The sequence below is a fragment of the Caretta caretta genome, chromosome 2 (genome assembly GCF_965140235.1).
Source record: "Caretta caretta isolate rCarCar2 chromosome 2, rCarCar1.hap1, whole genome shotgun sequence".
NCBI lineage: Eukaryota > Metazoa > Chordata > Testudines > Cheloniidae > Caretta > Caretta caretta.
The window spans coordinates 52517463-52539557 of record NC_134207.1 but is presented as its reverse complement, the minus strand read 5'-3'; the positions used below and the strand labels follow the sequence as shown (position 1 = coordinate 52539557).

Sequence of the window (22095 nt, the reverse complement as noted above, 5' to 3'; positions counted from 1 at the left end):
GCCAAAAGAAGTGACATCTTCTCTATTTGGAAAAAAAAAAAATCCAGGCTGTTCCTCCCTATTAAAGGGAGCAGGGCTTCACCCGCTCATAGGACTCTATGCATTTAGTGGTGTGTCACAGTTGCATTACCACTGAGGTAACAAGCCTTGTTCAAAACAGTTTCCCATTTAAACTGCACAGTGGAGAAAAGGCCTCTAGCCTTACCTCCCCCATCCCTGACAACTGTTGTAACATCACCTTGCCTGTGATTTGCTTTGATTGTGCGCATGCGTATAAAACACCTACCAGCTTTCCGTCCATAAAGCTGGTCCTGTGTGGGCACTAGCCCCTCTGCAATGAGCCGGGGTGCATGGAGTGGGGAAGCAACTAGGACAGGGGCAGGCAAACCTTTGGGCCTGTGGGCCACATCGGATTTTGGAAATTGTATGGAGGGCCGGTTAGGGGAGGCTGTGCCCCCGCCCCCTATCCGCCCCCCCTTGCTTGTCACCCCCTGATGGCCCCCCTGGGACACCTGCCTCCCCACTCCCTGACCGCCCCCGGAACCCCTGCCCCTGATTGCCCCCCACTACCCCATCCAACCCCCCTTCCTTCTTGACCGCCCCCCGGGAGCCCTGCCCCCATTCAAACCCCATTCCCCCATTCCCTGCCTTCTGACCGCCCCAACCCCATCCACACCCCCGCCCCCTGACCACCACCCCAAACTCCCCTGCTCTCTATCCAACCCCCCTGCCCCCTCACCGCACAGCACAGGGCACTGGTGGCTGGCGGCACTACAGTCGCGCTGCCCAAAGCGTTGCCCGGCCACCCGGAGCGTTGCGCCAACGTAGAGATATGCAAATTGCTCTCCATAACGGCTACCACTAGCCCATTCCTACGCGGAGCAGTTTAATACACTACACTGGCAGCATGGCACGCTGAGGCTGCGGGGAAGGGGGAACAGCGGGGGAGGGGCCGGGGGCGAGCCTCCCGGGCCAGGAGCTCAGGGACTGGGCAGGAGGGTCCCGTAGGCCATAGTTTGCCCACCTCTGAACTAGGAAGAAAAGAGCAAAACAAGAACAAACCTAAACCATCACACGGCGAACACAAAAGGCTGGGAATTTTGCCATTTAGGGCATGCCCAGTGTTGTCTTTAACACTGCATTTAGACATCATGGTGATAGTCTATATAAGGTGCCTAATAGGGAAGACTAGAAAAATCTGTTTATTAAAATCTCTGATGACACGCACAGGCTTTCATATAACAGAATACATTACATCCGAAATTAAAATCCTCTCCCCACACACAGAGCGCTTGATTCTTGCGTTTGTTTAGTCTGGAGAAGACTGAGGGGGGGACACGTTAACAGTTTTCAAGTACGTAAAGGGTTGTTACAAAGAAAAGTTGTTCTTGTTAACCACTGAGGCTAGGACAGGAAGAAATGGGCTTAATTGAAGCAAGGGAAATTTAGATTAGACATTTGTGAAAATTTCCTGTCAGGGTAGTTAAGCACTGGATCAAAATTGCCTAGGGAGGTTGTGAAATCTCTGTCACTGTCTAACCTGCTCTTAAAAACCTCCAAACACCTGTCAGGAATGGTCTAGATAATACTTAGTCCTGCCTTGCGCGCAGGGGACTGGACTAGATGACCTCTCGAGGTCCCTTCCAGTCCTACACTTCTATGATTCTGCAAGTGGAAAGTCACAAACTGCTCAGTGAGGTGGAATGCTGGTGTTCCATGATCAAAAGCTTCATTCAGATAGTTGGGCATGTCTAACTGTATTAAGACAATGATGTCCATGGTTTTTAAGTTATAACAATGCCTTATGATTAGCCAAGGAAAAAGTCTGGGTGGTTATGTATGGGTTGTTTTATTTTTAAATGCAACATACAGACATACAATAGACTAAACATTTGATTAGCAAAAATATTTTGCTGAGTCTGTCTGATCAAATGCTACAAATATCTATACAGGCCGGTTCAGGTGAGCAGTTCTGCGTCTCCAAGATGAATTCATGAGACTACTTATGTACAGGATAAGGTCTGTATGCTGGAAGGTAGCAGTTCCTCATCAGGTACCTTTAAGGCTGGAATAGTAAATACCGGACTGTGGAAACTCATTTCTGTTTTTGAATATATTAAAATTAATCCCTTTATCTTAACATTGGAAATAACCTTCCCGTCCAGTCTTTCCCTTCTAAAGTGAGTCTTGGCTAGCTACCTTGCATGATTTGTACTCTAACTCTGAAATGTGAAAATACATGTAAAATAAATACAAAATTATTGGCAGCAAAATCAGACACTTACTTAACGTTATTGATTTTTGCTGAGTTTCTCAAAGCCAGGCTACATGCTATGAGTACAAGTATGAAGATAACACTTCAAAATATTTTGAAGTCTACCATTAAAATGTTTTCCTTATGCATTCCTTATGCAAATTCTAAGCATCTATGAACAGTGAAAGTTACAAGTTTTCAGAACTAAAACAAAACCCAAAACAAACAAAAAATGTATTTTGAGGCAACTAGAGCTTTGCAATGTTACCCTGGGTACACATTTTAGCAAAGAAAATAGAATTTTACAGCATCATCAGAATATGGTGCACAAACTTGGTAATCGTTGCTCTTCAAAAATGCTGAAAAACTGCACGTTAAAAAGTTTAACAGCCAAATTCCAATACCACCAATTTCAGTGAAATCAGGTTATCAGTTGTGTCTGCAGTGGGACTGCTTGCAATGCATGGAAGTACACACATACCAACTCTCTACAAGATCAGCCTGTGGCAGAAGGTGTTACTCAACATGAGTAAGAGTGTCAGAGTCTCCCTTTAAATAATCAGATTGTATGGCCAGCCCAAAATATTTCTGGTTGAAATTAATATCAAAAGACTCCATCAAACAATGAGGATTTCAGAGGCTTCAGGAGCAGGATGAAAAAGAATGTGGAAATATTTGTTAAAAAAAAGAAAAAAAAGACACTTTCAAAAAGTGACAAAACTGATTTATTGTAGTTATTAGTTTTGATTAAATTTTTATAGATTTTCAATCGACTGAATTTCCCTAAGATTTTTAAAATTTGGTGTGTTTCATTTAATTTCAATGTGAAACATTTCTCAGTTTGACATTGTTTACACGGATCACCAATATATTCAAAAGCGATATGCAAATATCACATGAATCAGAAATATGGCAGAGCCAATTTTAAAAGCTTTTCAGAGAGTACAGTACAGTATATGAAGATTTTACCAGCATACAAACAAATAAGGATTAGGGCACTGCTGTACATAATTAAAACCTATATTTTAAATTATTGACCTGTGTTCTTACTTTTACATAACTTGTCTCATACTTAAGTTACATCAGGGCAAAAAAGTTTATTTACACACAACTTGTCTATATTTACAGTAAATAACCATAATTACCTACTGTGCTTTCAGCAGCCAAAAGCTAAATTGGCTAGAAACATCAAACGAACATTCTTAGAATAATGGTAGAGCTAGATGACACCAGATCATACATATTACCACCAAAAAAAAAAACAACCAACCCGCCCAAAAACCAAACCCCCCCCCACACTGAAAGGAATTTCATGTCATTTATCAATTTACAAAACCATAACTTAGAATTTTGGATCTGAATTACTTTCATAATGGTACAACCCTGAAATTACAGCCAAGCTATAGTTTATGGAATATAATTTCTGAAAACTAACCTACTTTACTGCTGGTTGGTTCTGTGAATAAAACTATACGGATTTCAAAGGTAGCAAGCCAAATCACCAACCATATTGCAAACAAACCTCAAATGCTGCCATCTTGGAAGTCTGTATGCACTGATTGCACTTTCTTATATCACAAGCATTCCTTTAAAGGTCTCACTATCCATGCATCTGAACTACATACCATATATTTAACATGTTCTCTGTATCTAGTCCAAGATATCATAGCAGGATACAGCTCTAATCATCTCATTTTCAAATCAGGCTGGTTAGAGAATATTTTTTCAGTTCTGCTTCAGTGACAAAAGTCAACTATAGCCCAGAAAACACTATTTGTTCCTTAATAGACCATTACGAGGAAATCATTCTAATAAAAAATGTTTTTCCATTTTAGAACAATAGTTAAACTAAAAACAAGTGCCTATAATTACAAATATAAACCCCATATGCTTTAAGGATACGATGTCTCATACATAAATAAAGATTTTTGTACTGAAGCCTAGCTATTCTCTATAACACCTGCTTTAAAGCAAATCCTTGAAGAATTATTACCAAGGCATACTCTTTTGTAATAGCCATTACTAACAACTTTTCCCCATACAAAAAGCTCCGTATTTCTATTTGGTGCAATGGAAGTCATGATCGATTGTAGACCAGGGTCAGAGAAATAAAGAACCTTTTATCACTTCAGTTGTAATACACAGAATACTCACAGAAACACAAATTAGCTGTTTTGTATCTAAGGGCCTGCTCCAGCAACTCTTACTTTTGCGAATAATCCTACTGAAATCAAAGAGGCCAATTCTTCTGATTTCAGTCACAGTCCATTAGTGCACCGTGCAGATCACCACCTTGGAAGCAGTGGTTAAACAGGATTTCCATCACTGCAATTGTAAAATTTGTCCACTTGAGATTTCCCATACAGTGCTGACTAATTAGAAGTTAGGTTTTCATTATTTTTGTTTGTTTGTTTATCTGGGCTCTCCAGAAAAAGCTAGCCGAGTACCGCATGGGGCAGAGGGAGGAGAGAATTCCTGGCATTGCCTCTTTTTGCATCAGTTCTCAAACTGTGGGTGTCAAAACTGTCAAAATCCCATTTTAATGGGATCGCCAAGGCTGGCTTACACTTGCTGGGGCCTAGGGCCAAAGCCCAAGCCCCACTGCCCGGGGCCAAAGGCTTCAGACCTGGGCGGCGGGGCTCAGGTTACAGGCCTCCTGCCTGTGGCTGAAGCCATTGGGCTTTGGCCCCTCTCCCCCCTGCCTGGAGTGGTGGAGGTCAGGCTTTGGGATCCCCGCCCCCTCATCTGGGGTGGTGGTGCTCAGGGGAGCTCAGGCTTTGATCCCCCTCCTGAGGTCCTGGGGTAATTTTTGTTGTCAGAAGGGGGTTGCAGTGCAATGAAGTCTGAGAACCCCTGGCTTATGGAAACCTTCAGGAGCAACGCTCCTGAAGAGAGATGGGGGAGCTGAATTAATCTCTTTCTAGGCATTGGGAATGTTCCCCTTGAATTGCAGTCTTTCTTGCTAGGGGAATCTTTCCTGGGAGGAATACATCTTTGTGATATGGCTGAAACATAAATGAAACTTACCTGTCATTCCTTTTCTTACTCTTCTTCCAGTTGCTACAGCATTCTACATTTCATCCCTCAGAAGAAACTATTCTTTCTGTTTTGGCAGTTTGGCTCTCAACACCCTTTTCTTTAAACTGGAGAACTGGTCTGCCTGAGGAGGATCAGTTAGCTTTCCTGGTATGAGTTAAAGCTTGTGAAGCAAACAGCCGCTTCCAGGAGCAGAGACAGGCCCAGGTGGCAATAATTAAGGGAGACACAGCTGCCAAATCAGCAGCTACTAGGAAAATTCAGTTGTCCGTGCAAAGCCAGAGCAGTAGACTGGAGCTGGTTGCTTGTAGGAAAACGCTGACGAAACGGGCTAAGTAATAGTTCCGATATAGCCTCAAGGATAAAAGCAAAATGCAAGTGTCCTCAGGTATCTGAGAGACTGCACTTGCTTGCAAGAGCCTGAAAAGTTCTTGTCTTGTCTTAGATGTGTTTTTTAAAATACATTTTTATCATATTATCTGTTTATGTTTCACCAATCCTTGCTTGTCAGCTGAGCTGCTTGCTGAGGTGACAGCTACTCACCTGAGTAAGGTCTGCAGGATCTGGTCCTTAAGGCTGTGATTTTCAAAAGGACCTAAGTACTGAGGAGCATAGGGCCCATTCTTCTAAATCAATTAGCTGCTGTTGAAAATTTCACGCTAAGTTCTCAATCTGATGCAGTATCCACGCTCCCTGACAGCTAAGCCATATTTCAAAAAGGACTGAAGTGTTGTTAAAATGCTGATTGCTGTCAATGTGACAAAAAACACCAACAACCAAACAGCTCCATAAACGATGGATGTTACAAACCCAGCCTATAGTGAAAGCCAGAAATGAAATACTTTAAGTCTCTTTCAGGGCATTACAAAGTCAGAGCTTCAGCACTGCCAACTCCCAGTGTTAAAAAAATCATGACTTTTTTAAAAATAAAAGTTGTGTCTTGGGTTGTAGACCCTTTTGGTTACACTTTTGTCATGTTTTCAAGCTTTTCTCTGCAAGTATGAGGCATTAGAAATTTTCATTAAAAAATTGAGAAGCTGAGATTCTCAAGTAATCACAGGATTCCAGGAGCTGGAGACACTGAACACCCCCCCCCCCCAGTACTAAATTTTATAAGATTCATATAAAACACAAGAGGTGGCAACATTATATTGTACTGAAAGGAAGTTATCCCGAATAAAATAAATAATGGAATCTTTAAAACAAAATTAACTTTAAGTACCCTCCAATTGTCTGAACAGTTTGTTATTTTTATACAAACAGGAAGAAATAACACAGCTACCCTTTGAACATAGCTGCCCTTTAAACCAGAGTCTCCTTTTATCTTTTCTATTACAAACATGTACTCATGCTTGTTAAAATTAGCCAGTGGGTTTTTAAATATACAAATTTGTAGGCAACGACTATTAAAAGGATAAAAAGAACATAAATGAAAGCCATAAGTTTAGAAAGTAAACAGCAGGACAACAGCATGTACAGTAGATCAGCCTAATAACTCTTGTGCAGAAACAGTGATCTGTTTATATCTTTAGCTGCAGGCACTTTGTCAGCCTATGTGTGATGATTGCCAGCTTGGCAAGAGTTTGAACTGGGGCCCTCCAGAGCTAAAAGCATGAGTTATTATAGTTTGAATTAGACAGCCAGGCACTGTAGCCGACTCATGTCCTCTGTGGATTGAGGACAGATGCATGATACACACTGACCAGTGGTTTACATATGCAAGATGTGCAGTTATGTTTTGTAAACTGATCACTGGGTTACATCAGAAACTGATCACATTAGAAATCACCATTCATGTTTGGACTAGCCCTCAAGAAAAGTGTAATGCCCAGTGCACGTGGTATGCTTTAGCACTACTGGAAAAGTGGCACTTAGGCAATAAATCTATTGCATGTTTCTAGGTTGGGTTGGGTGGGGGGGGGGGACATAAGAATTATGAGCATGGGTTCTTCCATACTGACCCATTCAACGGTATATATAATGGGGCTCTCTGTTCTGCAAGGAAGGGACTTCAGATAATTATCTGAGTGTGGGAACTCCCTTGTCCCATTTATCTCTTCAGTGTTATAAATCTACCAATTTCTTTTATCACTAAAAGCTATGGCTAGTTGGAAAGGGATGCTGGAATATATCTTCCTGCCTTTCCTCAGACCGAGAGCTCTCTTCACAATGTCCTCCATCACTACCATCATACAGAGAGACACTAGGGACCAACTTCTGCACTGGTGTCAACAGTTGCAATACTCATCCAAGTCAATAAAAGTTGATCCTCTTTCCCTCAGAACAATGTTTGGTTTGAGGTCTGTAACAGCGCAACAAACCACTGTCTGAGATGCTGAGTCATTCTTTCTGAATTCTTGTATTTTGCAAGAAGCTAAATGCCAAGTTCTTCATTTGGGCAAAGTCCAACAGCCTTACTCAGGTATGCTCCAATTGAAGTCAGTGATTCAAATCTGAATTAAATTAGAGTTTGCCTGTGTAAAGGCAAAGAAAGGATCTCAGAATTTGACTCTAATTCAATTTATGTTTCAGGACTATATTTCATTAGATAGATTACAAAGTAAAATGTATATATAAGAATTGGGAGTGGGAGGTAAGTTCCTGAACTGGGCCCCATTTATATATTATTCCAACCCCATAATGTACAGATCACACCTTCACGTGTCCAACTGATCTTAAGCCAAGGCACTGGCTCTGACTGGTTGATTTTAAACTCTGATTGACTTGTCAGGTGTGAAGACTCCATTTTGAATCTGTGTGAGCTGACGAGAAAAAAGGAAGCATTGTTAGAGAGTTTTGCAGTTAGAATAATACTGCCAAAGCTAAGTTCTGGAAAGCACACATTGCAACAGAGAATGATGTATGTCACAGCTTTACATTTCAGCTTTGAGAAAGCACATTGAAACCATTTATCCAGCATCTTAAAAAGCACCATTAAAAGGTTTAACAACAGAGAACACTCGGTATACAGAATTTTGAGCAAGAGTATCAGCAGGAACTGTGCAGGGATCCATGGAAAAGTATACAGCCCAGAAGAATCCTTGGAAGATGGATTCCTAAAGGCACAATATGTTATGTCCTGAAGGATGCAGCAGTTGATACCTAGCCAACTGCTACTGTGGAAGATTTCAACTTTGGGTGACCAATGAGAGTCTGAATCACAGCACCTATTTCCCTCCTGCAATTTTTTTCTAATACTATTCACCCTGCTACATATGAGAGAGTTTACAAGTGATTTTTATGCAAAAGACCATGAGCAACTATTAATCCTAGACAGATGTAGACCCAGTACGCCCCCGGCCTGAAAGCTCACTGGATCACTAAAGATTTACAAAAGAAGATCAATAATTCTTCATTGCAAGGCTTTGTTGTAACATCTATCTTTCTGGAAAGACTGTGACATGGCTATTCCCATCCTGGGCCTAACCATTCTGACTTTCCAAGACTTTTAGTCTGTGTTCCTCTCTTCCTACAAATTGCACAGTCAGTTCTGACTTGTCCAAGAGGCTTCAGGAGCTGGCCACATCCTCTCTACCTCTGTACTAAATGAACACTTACAAAGTGGTATGGAAACATTGAATACTAATCAATTGGTCAGATTATGAATAGATTAGATTATTTTGGTAACTAGGTACATGGGCCTCAATAAGGATGTGATATAAATACTCTGTGGCTTTATCTTTGTGGCTGGAGGAGAGATCAGTTTTAGGCCTTGACTACACTAGAAAAGATTTGCTGGTATAACTAAATCAGCAAAAGCTCCTAGTGAAGAGACAGTTTATATCGTGAGATTCTAGTTTATACTGACAAAGAAAGTTATTTTGCTGGCATAGTTTATACCAGTTCCCTGAAAGAAATTAGTGATTCCAGCCAAAGGACTTTTTTGCTGGTATCTCCACTAGGGCTTTTGCTGATGCAGCTATGCTGATTAGGGTGTGATTTTTTTCACACTACTAACCAACATAGCTATGCCAGCGAAACTTTTAAGTGTACAGCAGGCCGTAGAAAGAAAATCATCAGATAGCAAATATGTTCTGGATACTGACCTCACCCCTAATATGAGACATTTGGGATGTAGTGAGCATGGAGGAATTAATGGAAAAGGAGAGAGAAGTAAGGACAGGCAAAGCATGTCCCTCTGCCTTAAAAATACTAGTATTAATCTATTTGTGACCCTGGTTTGAAACATCTGCCGAAGGATGCTGCTGAGCTCTGGTGCTTCCCCCATCCAATATACAGCTGAAGAGGAAGTGCAGTGGAAGCATCATTGAGAGTCCAGATCTTACTCTTGGAAAGGAGTGAGAAGAGATGCCAGATTCCTTGTCAAGTGATTACATTATCCAGGTGAGAACTTGGGATGGGACCCTGGCACATTTCTCTTTAAAGGTGGATTGGACCTGGAGGCTGAAAGGGAATTTTGGACTTGCCCCTGAAGAGTCCTTCATGAGGGAGGACTGTTCTGTTTGCTGGCTTCCAACAGCTAAAGAGCACTGATCCACCCCCACAAAGGAATCTCAGGGGTGTGAAGGGATATAAATGCCCCAACTAGCCACCCAGACTCTGAGCCCCTTAGGGAGTAGTCTTGGCAGATCTCCCCATCTGTGGCTCCTGAGTAGGTTTCCTTACAAATGGTATGCCTCTTGACCTTTGACCTGTGCTGCCATGATGGGGGTGGGAAGAATAGGCAAAGAAGGATCCCAGCAGGGGCCCTTGTTTAGGGAGCCCCCCCCTCCAAAATTTTTGAGGAAAGGAAATGGGAAAATAGGGGGGAAAGACTGTAGCTGCCCCCCCAAAAAATTGGCTTTGAAAGGTGGAAGAGGCAGAAACAATAAACTGGAGGCAGAGAATCTGGTACAAGGATGAAAGTATTGAAAGGACTTTGAGCCAGGACCAAGATACTTGTGGCTTAGTCTGAACTGCCTCTGCATGTGCACGAAAAGAGTCACAGCCCAAATGTCCCAGAGTGAGTGGGAGGTCAGGATCCAGAAAGTTTTCATTGCTCTGATACTGCAAGATTTCATTGGAGAGTATCACTGCTTCACAAAATAATTCTGTGTCTTGTATAATAATGAATGAATTTACTGCTTACAGCTTAAAATAATCACTTTTATAACTGTGTGTTATTAAACAAATTCATGTTTGGTATGTAGTGCTTTATGAGACCAAGTATTTACTGTGCCCATAAGTTACAAAAATACCCAGTTAGATTTGATACATCCCTGGTAAAAATTACCAGTATTGCTTAATACCAATTGAAACATTATACCACTAACTGGGCCCAGTCTCAGTGTATGCATATCTTTTTGCTTTTCTTTTTTAAAGCAAAAACAAACATTTTCAAACACACACTATATAATATTGCATATACAAACATGAGATGGCCCATGGATTTGAACACTATCAAATTTTGGGAGAAGGAGAAATTTAAATCTGAATTTAAATTTTGCAGCTGTGTTTGTGTGTATAAAATAACACACACACATATACCAGATGTGGTGCATTTTCCTGTGTTCTTAGTGTGGTCCATTATGGTGTGTTGAAAGAAACAAAAGAACCAGCAAAACACCTATCTATTTAATCTCTCTAAGCCATATCCTTTGTTTTTATTAGTAACCATGTAACTTGAATGCTCTGGAATGATACTGATTTTAAAACTGGTTGCCAAAATGGTCAATTACCATCTCATCCCAAGAGAGTCTTCTCCTCCCTTGCTGTTTTCTTTCCCCATTAGTTTTTAGTATAGGAATGTTGAGCACCAGGGCTTTCCCTGAACATTTCTCATCCTCTTCTTTTCTCTCTTTGCCTTTTAACAAAGTGGTCTTTGCACAGACTGAATGATTTTGATTTTTGAAAAAACAGCAAGGCATATTCTACACACCTGCTTAGAAATCGGATAAAGCCTAGTAACAATTAAAGTATTCATTTATGTGCTTCTATTACAACTAATAGGTAATGTTTTTAAAACCAGGATAATTTTTTTGTTACATAAAATGGCAAGTTAATATACAATATTTTTGAACATGGAAAATTTGTTAGGAAGTAAGCATAAAACTTAAAATATCAACCCCCATGTACCACACCCAGTAAATAAATTCTCATAATAAAAAAATATGTTTTTTACATTTGGATCTGATTACATTTAAGTTGAGCAACTTAAAAGAAGCAGATTTCTTAAAGATGAGGTCAATGCTGCGTTAATGTGGACCAGACATCCATTTGCACAGCCCTTCAGATGTAACACGACAGCTGCCCAAATGCTGTGTGTGTAAGTCTGAATGTGTGCAAGAGACAGAACCTAAATGTTAAGGCTATAGTTTTAAAGCAATATGCTCCCAGATAATTTTTAAAAAGGCAACAAACAACCCCTACAAATACCAGTCCTTAAATACTGACAGTCAAGTTCTAAAGCTTGACTTAAAAAAACATGGACTCTACAAAATGAATTCAAGTACTATTGATGTAAGTCACTTGTGAACTGAAGTACCTTTTGTTTAGACCATTGCAGTAATAAAACCGGAATGGAACACATTAATATTCTGTATCCATCTCTTATCACATCTGGCTGCAAGAGCTCACAGTCCTAATATACTGAAATGCAGAGCTCCTCCTGTGTAAAGTTAAACTCATTTTTCCTGGCCCCACAAAGAAAGTCTGAGTTGAAGTATGGAGCTAAAATAATCTGAGATTTGCTCTTTGAAGAGGAGGGCTGAACTTGAAGCCAAACAATCCTTGAGAAATATTTTGAAGCTAAGGACAAGAATAATATTTAGAAATGTAAAGCTGGTTTTCTTTAATGACAGTATTTTTAGGAAGTGATCACTTTGAGGTGACAAATGTGGTACTCTTTCCCAAATACTGGTTGTCTTGAAACTCTAACAATAAAGGATCCTTTAAACCCTTTTGATTTCAATCCTGAACAGATGTAATCATTCTAGTGAGGTTCACACAACCAGCAAGATAGTGCATCCTGGATGAAAAATGTTTTGCTTCTTTGTCTTTAACTTTTGTTCTGTACTTATACTTTGACTTTCTGTTGTTCAAAAGGAAAAATATTCCTGTTCTTGTTTCACATGAATCTGTTGAAAATACCTGTTGATAATACTTGTCATAATCTTGTTGCCAGGGCAATTAAAGTCTGGTGATATCCCTAGAGTTTTGCTGCAAGTCCCCTATACTCTCATAGTCATTCTCTCCTTGGAGAACAGCTTGGCTGGTGTTAGGCACTGATAAGGTCTTGTCTTCCTCTTGGCTTACTGACTGGACCACTTCGTAGTCCGGCTCGGACTCCCCATTTGGCCCGTCCGCTGACTGAGGCACAGTGGTAATGTCTGAGGTGTTTTCCAAGTCCTTTACGCTAGCATAGAGGCCACTGCAAATAGATGGGGACCTTTGAGGTACAACTTCTTGAATACTAGTGTAAGTAGAATCCAGCACTCTGATGGCCTGCCCTGGTTTACTCACAGAAGAGTACATAGCTGAAATCTAGGGAAGAGAGAGACGGATTTAATTTTTAAGCATAGCAAAGAACTTCTGTTTCATCATCCTCAATCTGTTTTGAAGTCAGCCATGGAAAAGTATATTGCTGCTACATGCATCAATTTTCTTTATGGAGAAAACATTATTTATTAACAACCACCATTGAACATAATCCCTTGTAGCCAAATTTGTATACAAAAGAGAGCCAGCCCTGTGGGAAAGTTGATAGAGTTACAGTAAGTTCTACCTCAAGATTCTCAATGCTCTGGCTGACTGTGGGTGTGACAAGGAAATGACGGGTTTCAGCTTCTGGAAAACAGTGTGTGTGTGGAATGTAATTTGGACCTAATTTTAGAACCTCTGATAGAATGCCTACTCTTTTACCCGTGGATAGAGGCTGCACTGTAACTATAGTAGTCACAGGTGCTATGAGGGACCAAGGATGTGAAGAGAAAATAAAAATGGAGGACAACATTTACTCAGACAAGGCAATATTAAATAAAACTAGAGCTAATGCTGGGCCTGATGCTTCAGACCCTATTCATTTGGCTTCAGTGGGATTGCTTCCTGAGCAGGGGTCACAGGATCAGTCCCTCTGTGACTTAGGATTACAAGTTAAAGAGCAAACCCTTGTCAGCATGTCTTGGAGGCTGACAGGGAGAGGGAACACCCATGGTCACACTAGTCAATTCCCACTAGCAGATGACAAAATCAATGTGCCTGAAAAGCTATGAAATAATAAACCGCAAACAAGGGCATTAATGGTTCCATAAAAAGTCACTTTCAAAGGGAATAATTAATAAAGAGAGCCAAATCTCATAAAACACACAGAGCTGAATACAGGGGCCATGTGCTCAAACAAGCACACATAAAAGGCCTGGAGCCCAGACTTGGAATCCTGAACCCCAGAATGCAGTAGACAGCACACAGCCACTGCTCTAGATATGTGGTGCAGAAGTAGATGATACTCACTGCTCCACCCTATGTGTGGATTTAGCTTTGTGGTTCCACTTCTGTCTATACCCCTTCTCTGCTGGAACGCAGAGAGCCTTGTAGTGCATAAGGCAGGGGGTGGAGCTGACATATGTGGGTTTTCTGAGCCTACTACCTTTGTTAATGGAAACATAGCTCTTCTGTTACATCTTGGGTCTTTCACACGCATGCAGGGTCATTCATGATTTGGATTAAGTGAATTAAGAAACAAGAGATGTGCATTATCATAAGACAACATTGAGTGCCGCAGGTGCATCTGTGATTCTCATAGGCAGTTCAAACACTTCTATTAATGTTCTGGTGTATTTTTTAATTGATTAACAGATGTATCACTTTCCAGGTGGTGATATTTCCCATCTCTTATTTCCTACAAACAATAGGAAATACAGACAAAAAGTTTTCCTACTAATATATTTCCTGAAATACCATGTTCATGCATGCATAGAGTCCCAGGACTAAATTAAAGGAACCCAACTTCAAGGATGACTGCCTGTCTATGACTCTTTTAATATAATATATGAGATCATGTGGCGCACTGTAAAGTTTGTGTTTGCTTTTTTGTTTAGACAACACATATTTGTGTATTTCATGGGGTTACTCGAGGTGACCACACTCAGCTTCTCTCTTTTTTTAAAAAAAACTTTTCTCTTCCTTCCCTATTTGGATCCCCTTCGTTTGTTTTACTTGTATACATTTTTAGAGGATGGCTTTATATTCCAAATGGTTTTATTATGATTTAAATCTATTTTACACTGCCCCAATCACTATGGGTAGGGGAGCACTTAAAAAAACAGGCCATATTGGGCCACTGATTTATTTTAAGCAGAACTCCTCATTGAAATCAACTGGACTATTTATGGCCTCAAATTATTTATTGGTATTAATTCTTTACAAGGCAGTAACCCCCTAGTAACAGGTATGAAAAACCAAAATGCAATGTTCTCCTTTAGAACACCTCAGATTTTATGACTTTGGCTTTATAAATGGAAAAAATAATCCACAGCTTTAGTCTCCCTCCAGAGAATTTTCACCTTTCTCAGACCCCACTTAATCATGCACAACTTATGCTGATCTCAGTCTGAAAAAAATGTCTTCTGGTTAGTTATTAAATTTCATGCAAGAAACCTACATCATCTTCTGTAAGAGACGGGTCTTCCTCTCGAGACTTGTAAGACAGTGAACTAAGCCTCTGTAAGAGAAAAAAATCCTCATTAACAGTGAACATGGTGAAATCTGTAATACAGCATTCCCCTTAGAATCAATATATATTACATGGGTATTTGCTCACTCCATTCTATTTTACATCAACTAATATCCATGCTACTGCTTTTGAGATAAACAGCCCTGAGGGTAGTATGGCTTTTTAGTGCACCAGCATTGTTCTGAACCTGACTATCATAAATAAAGGTAAATACAATTCAATGGTTAAATGGACTCGGTTCTATAGGATTCCTGCAGTTAGATTTCTAGTGAAAAAAGGAGGAGTCTTCAAAGGGTTTACAATCATGAACAATTAACACCAGGCTGTTATGTAAGGCTTACCATAACACACTATTTACATCTAAGAATTATTTCTAATTAAAAATAGTTAGTTTAAACAAATTCAAAGGAATAATATCCCTTTAAAAGAGACACTTGAGTTACTGGAGGTACCATTCTTTGTTAAAATGTCGATGGAACCTTTGCAAAATGGTTGTGGCTGTTGTCTTGATGTTGGGTTGGAGGCTTTGGCCTCACAACTGAGGAAATACAGGTGTTACCCGTGAGGTTGGTTTAACAAAAAAATCAAAGATATATTTACATAAACATTCCCTTTTTTGTTGCTACAGCAGAACCAGCAGATGCTGCTGTGCGTTGATAGTGAAAGCTAAATAGAGGAATGGGAAATTAGAATTAAAAAAAACCCTACAACAACCCCCATCTACAATGCTTAAAAGATTCAATCAATTCCCATTTTCAACTGTGCTGCAGCTGTAGTTCTCAAAGACAGAGCAGGCCTGCACTTCAATGCATTATGCACGTACATGTCAAGAAACATGTGATGCTGCCGGAGCTCTACCTCAGGATGACTTTTACTCTGAATACATTTTAATTAGACAAACACCTTTTCTCTGGCACTCAGGGAACTGTATGTGTCAGCTCTCGATTAATTCTTCAAAGCGTGAACCATTTTAATCAATTCCTAGTCCCTGCAGATTCTGACATTGTATTCTCTGGATTGGGGAGCTACAGAGTAGCAAATACATTTCTTTGCATCAATGACTATGAAATAAAAAGATTTTTTGGAAGATTTTTCACACCTGACAGGAATAAAGTCATTAATACTGATAAATTTTCCCCATAAATATTAGGGTTGGTGTAAATATTCATTACAAATAATATTTATTATATATTTAGCTCTTTTTGGTTAATTATTAGCAAAGCAATCTTAATTTTCTTTCAATAACCTTGTTATTTGTAAGTATTCACTGAACAATCTTGATGAATAATTTTCAGGCTTATGGGTTGTGTGTAAATTGTTCACTTTAATTCTAATATAGCCACCTATATTATAGGGTGTTTTTCTGCTCCCTGATTGGATGATTGAAACATGTTAAATAGGAGACTCACCAATAATAAACAGCAAGTAATATATATCCAATACACATTTCAGACAAAATCATTCACATTAAAAATTGTGAAACTCTGGAGATTTGTTAATATTTTAATAAATACTAGGGCTGTCAAGTGATTAAAAAATCACGATTAATTGCGTGATTAAAAAAAATAATCATGATTAATCGTGTGATTAATCGTGCTGTTAAACAATAATAGAATACCATTTATTTAAATATTTTTGGATGTTTTCTACATTTTCAAATATATTGATTTCAATTATACCACAGAATACAAAATGTACAGTGCTCACTTTATATTTATTTCTTATTACAAATATTTGCACTGTAAAAAACAAACAAACTAGTATTTTTTCAATTCACCTAATACAAGTACTGTAGTGCAATCTCTTTAACATGAAAGTTGAACTTACAAATGTAGAATTATGTACAAAAAAACCCCTGCATTCAAAAATAAAACAATGTAAAACTTTAGAGCCTACAAGTCCACTCAGTCCTACTTCTTGTTCAGCCAGTCGCTCAGATAAACAAGTTTGTTTACATTTGCAGAAGATAATACTACCTGCTTCTTGTTTACAATGTCACCTGAAAGTGAGAACAGGCATTTGTATGGCACTGTTGTAGCCAGTGTTGCAAGATATTTTACATGCCAGATGTGCTAAAGATTCATGTCCCTTCCTACTTCAACCACCATTCCAGAGGACATGCGTTCACGCTGATGATGGGTTCTGCTTGATCATGATCCAAAGCAGTGCAACCAACACATATCCATTTTCATCATCTGAGTCAGATGCCACCAGCAGAAGGTTGATTTTCTTTTTTTTGGTGGTTTGAGTTCTGTAGTTTCTGCATCAGAGTCTTGCTCTTTTAAAATTTCTGAAAGCATGCTCCACACTTCATCCCTCTCAGATTTTGGAAGGCACTTCAGATTCTTAAATTGTGGGTTGAGTGCTGTAGCTGTCTTAAAAATTTCACATTGATATCTTCTTTGCATTTTGTCAAATTTGTAGTGAAAGTGTTCTTAAAATGAACAATATGTGCTGGGTCATCATCTGAGACTGCTATAACATGAAATATATGGCAGAATGCGGGTAAAACAGCAGGGGACGTACAATTCTCCCCCAAGGAGTTCAGTCACAAATTTAATTAACACATTATTTTTTTAATAAGTGTCATCAGCATGGACGCATGTCCTCTGGAATGGTGGTTGAAGCATGAAGGGACATAGGAATCTTTAGCGCATCTGGCACGTAAATATCTTGGGACGCCAGTTACAACAGTGCCCTGCAAATGCCTGTTCTCACTTTCAGGTGACACTGTAAACAAGAAGCGTGGGGCATTATCTCCTGCAAATGTAAACAAACTTGTTTGTCTTTGCAATTGCCTGAACAAGACGTAAGACAGAGTGGACTTGTAGGCTCAAAAGTTTTACATTGGTTTGTTTTTGAGTGCAGTTATGTAACAAAAAAACCCTACATTTGTAACATGCACTTTCATGATAAAGAGATTGCACTCCAGTACTTGTATGAGGTGAACTGAAAAATACTATTTCTTTTATCATTTTCACAGTGCAAATATTTGTAATAAAAAACAATATAAAGTGAGCACTGTACACTTTGTATTCTGTGTTGTAATTGAAATCGATATATTTGAAAATGTAGAGAAGCATCCAAAAATATTTAATAAATTTCAATTGGTATTCTATTGCTTAAAAGTGCGATTAATTGTGATTAATTTTTTTGAGTTAATCGCGTGAGTTAACTGTGATTGACAGCCCTAATAAATACCCAATATAATTTGAGCACACACAAATAACAAAAAGAAAAGGAGTACTTGTGGCACCTTAGAGACTAACCAATTTATTTGAGCATGAGCTTTCGTGAGCTACAGCTCACTTCATCAGATGTTTACCGTGGAAACTGCAGCAGACTTTATATACACACAGAGAATATGAAACAATACCTCCTCCCACCCCACTGTCCTGCTGGTAATAGCTTATCTAAAGTGATCAACAGGTGGGCCATTTCCAGCACAAATCCAGGTTTTCTCACCCTCCACCCCCCCACACAAATTCACTCTCCTGCTGGTGCTAGCCCATCCAAAGTGACAACTCTTTACATAGTCAAGTCGGGCTATTTCCTGCATAGATCCAGGTTTTCTCACATCCCCCCCACCCCCACACACACACAAACTCACTCTCCTGCTGGTAATAGCTCATCTAAACTGACCACTCTCCAAGTTTAAATCCAAGTTAAACCAGAACATCTGGGGGGGGGGGTAGGAAAAAACAAGAGGAAACAGGCTACCTTGCATAATGACTTAGCCACTCCCAGTCTCTATTTAAGCCTAAATTAATAGTATCCAATTTGCAAATGAATTCCAATTCAGCAGTTTCTCGCTGGAGTCTGGATTTGAAGTTTTTTTGTTTTAAGATAGCGACCTTCATGTCTGTGATTGCGTGACCAGAGAGATTGAAGTGTTCTCCGACTGGTTTATGAATGTTATAATTCTTGACATCTGATTTGTGTCCATTTATTCTTTTACGTAGAGACTGTCCAGTTTGACCAATGTACATGGCAGAGGGGCATTGCTGGCACATGATGGCATATATCACATTGGTGGATGTGCAGGTGAACGAGCCTCTGATAGTGTGGCTGATGTTATTAGGCCCTGTGATGGTGTCCCCTGAATAGATATGTGGGCACAATTGGCAACGGGCTTTGTTGCAAGGATAAGTTCCTGGGTTAGTGGTTCTGTTGTGTGGTATGTGGTTGTTGGTGAGTATTTGCTTCAGATTGCGGGGCTGTCTGTAGGCAAGGACTGGCCTGTCTCCCAAGACTTGTGAGAGTGTTGGGTCATCCTTTAGGATAGGTTGTAGATCCTTAATAATGCGTTGGAGGGGTTTTAGTTGGGGGCTGAAGGTGACCGCTAGTGGCGTTCTGTTATTTTCTTTGTTAGGCCTGTCCTGTAGTAGGTAACTTCTGGGAACTCTTCTGGCTCTATCAATCTGTTTCTTTACTTCTGCAGGTGGGTATTGTAGTTGTAAGAAAGCTTGACAGAGATCTTGTAGGTGTTTGTCTCTGTCTGAGGGGTTGGAGCAAATGCGGTTGTATCGCAGAGCTTGGCTGTAGACGATGGATCCTGTGGTGTGGTCAGGGTGAAAGCTGGAGGCATGCAGGTAGGAATAGCGGTCAGTAGGTTTCCGGTATAGGGTGGTGTTTATGTGGCCATTGTTTATTAGCACTGTAGTGTCCAGGAAGTGGATCTCTTGTGTGGACTGGACCAGGCTGAGGTTGGTGGTGGGATGGAAATTGTTGAAATCATGGTGGAATTCCTCAAGGGCTTCTTTTCCATGGGTCCAGATGATGAAGATGTCATCAATATAGCGCAAGTAGAGTAGGGGCTTTAGGGGACGAAAGCGGAGGAAGCGTTGTTCTAAATCAGCCATAAAAATGTTGGCATACTGTGGGGCCATGCGGGTACCCATAGCAGTGCCGCTGATCTGAAGGTATACATTGTCCCCAAATGTGAAATAGTTATGGGTAAGGACAAAGTCACAAAGTTCAGCCACCAGGTTAGAGACAAAACACCTACAAGATCTCTGTCAAGCTTTCTTACAACTACAATACCCACCTGCAGAAGTAAAGAAACAGATTGATAGAGCCAGAAGAGTTCCCAGAAGTTACCTACTACAGGACAGGCCTAACAAAGAAAATAACAGAACGCCACTAGCGGTCACCTTCAGCCCCCAACTAAAACCCCTCCAACGCATTATTAAGGATCTACAACCTATCCTAAAGGATGACCCAACACTCTCACAAGTCTTGGGAGACAGGCCAGTCCTTGCCTACAGACAGCCCCGCAATCTGAAGCAAATACTCACCAACAACCACATACCACACAACAGAACCACTAACCCAGGAACTTATCCTTGCAACAAAGCCCGTTGCCAATTGTGCCCACATATCTATTCAGGGGACACCATCACAGGGCCTAATAACATCAGCCACACTATCAGAGGCTCGTTCACCTGCACATCCACCAATGTGATATATGCCATCATGTGCCAGCAATGCCCCTCTGCCATGTACATTGGTCAAACTGGACAGTCTCTACGTAAAAGAATAAATGGACACAAATCAGATGTCAAGAATTATAACATTCATAAACCAGTCGGAGAACACTTCAATCTCTCTGGTCACGCAATCACAGACATGAAGGTCGCTATCTTAAAACAAAAAAACTTCAAATCCAGACTCCAGCGAGAAACTGCTGAATTGGAATTCATTTGCAAATTGGATACTATTAATTTAGGCTTAAATAGAGACTGGGAGTGGCTAAGTCATTATGCAAGGTAGCCTGTTTCCTCTTGTTTTTTCCTACCCCCCCCCCCCAGATGTTCTGGTTTAACTTGGATTTAAACTTGGAGAGTGGTCAGTTTAGATGAGCTATTACCAGCAGGAGAGTGAGTTTGTGTGTGTGTGGGGGTGGGGGGGATGTGAGAAAACCTGGATCTATGCAGGAAATAGCCCGACTTGACTATGTAAAGAGTTGTCACTTTGGATGGGCTAGCACCAGCAGGAGAGTGAATTTGTGTGGGGGGGTGGAGGGTGAGAAAACCTGGATTTGTGCTGGAAATGGCCCACCTGTTGATCACTTTAGATAAGCTATTACCAGCAGGACAGTGGGGTGGGAGGAGGTATTGTTTCATATTCTCTGTGTGTATATAAAGTCTGCTGCAGTTTCCACGGTAAACATCTGATGAAGTGAGCTGTAGCTCACGAAAGCTCATGCTCAAATAAATTGGTTAGTCTCTAAGGTGCCACAAGTACTCCTTTTCTTTTTGCGAATACAGACTAACACGGCTGTTCCTCTGAAACAAATAACAAATAATACGACGCCATATCATAAGGATGTGGCTTCCCTGTAGCACACACTGTTGGTCAAGCATGGCATGGCTGGCACTTCCTGCCTCAGTTTCCCTCTCCACAGTTGGTCTCCTCCAGCACTGATTAGACTGGTGTACAAGAAGAACTAGTATATGGCAAAGTGATGAACTGCTCTCACACATTATTGCCCTACTACCGGGAAAAGTTGATCACTAGGCTAACATTTTTGCCATTGTGATCACGCAGTCTCGAAAATCACTTAACAGCGCTGACTAGACTATAAACAATCATGTCTTTTAGGAGTCTATAGTTACAAGTAAAGACTAAAGCAGTTCTTGTCTCATGAAAGCCCCCAAACTCATTCTGCTATTATCTACCTCAGCAAATGTAAATAATTGGGGGAAAAAGTCACTACAATTTCATTTGAGCCTTTTGTGAAACCTGCTCTATCTTAACACTGTTAAGAACTGTATGGCCATTCTAGCCTACAGAGCAGCTTAATAGCAGCCAGGGGGAAGATGCCTAAGATAAAGTAGCTCCTAGGGCAGATTTAACTTACATCAGCGGGCTGTCCCAACCACTGATGCAAGTGGAATCTGGGTGGCAAAAAGGTGGCTTAAAGTCACCTTTGTCCCCTCCTATGTTGTGCCTTGGCTATGTCTACACTATGAAATTAGAATCATAGAATCATAGAATATCAGGGTTGGAAGGGACCCCAGAAGGTCATCTAGTCCAACCCCCTGCTCGAAGCAGGACCAATTCCCAGTTAAATCATCCCAGCCAGGGCTTTGTCAAGCCTGACCTTAAAAACCTCTAAGGAAGGAGATTCTAC

The 22095-nt window shown here is 40.4% G+C and overlaps 1 protein-coding gene across 7 annotated transcripts in view; it reads right to left on the bottom strand.

Annotated features, from left to right (window-relative positions):
- Positions 1 to 2956: 2956 nt before the first annotated feature.
- The window catches only part of PAG1 (phosphoprotein membrane anchor with glycosphingolipid microdomains 1), a 188340-nt gene continuing 169201 nt past the window's right edge, over positions 2957 to 22095 (bottom strand). For 6 of the 7 annotated variants that reach the window (XM_075125091.1, XM_075125090.1, XM_048841039.2 and 3 more), the window contains 2 exons: positions 14889 to 14948; positions 2957 to 12772 (listed from right to left, as the gene is read on the bottom strand). In XM_075125091.1, coding sequence (XP_074981192.1) covers positions 12419 to 12772; positions 14889 to 14948 — 414 coding nt within the window. In that variant the 3' untranslated portion in view covers positions 2957 to 12418. The remainder of the gene's footprint in view (positions 12773 to 14888; positions 14949 to 22095) is intronic. The other variant, XR_007355367.2, reaches the window with a different exon arrangement.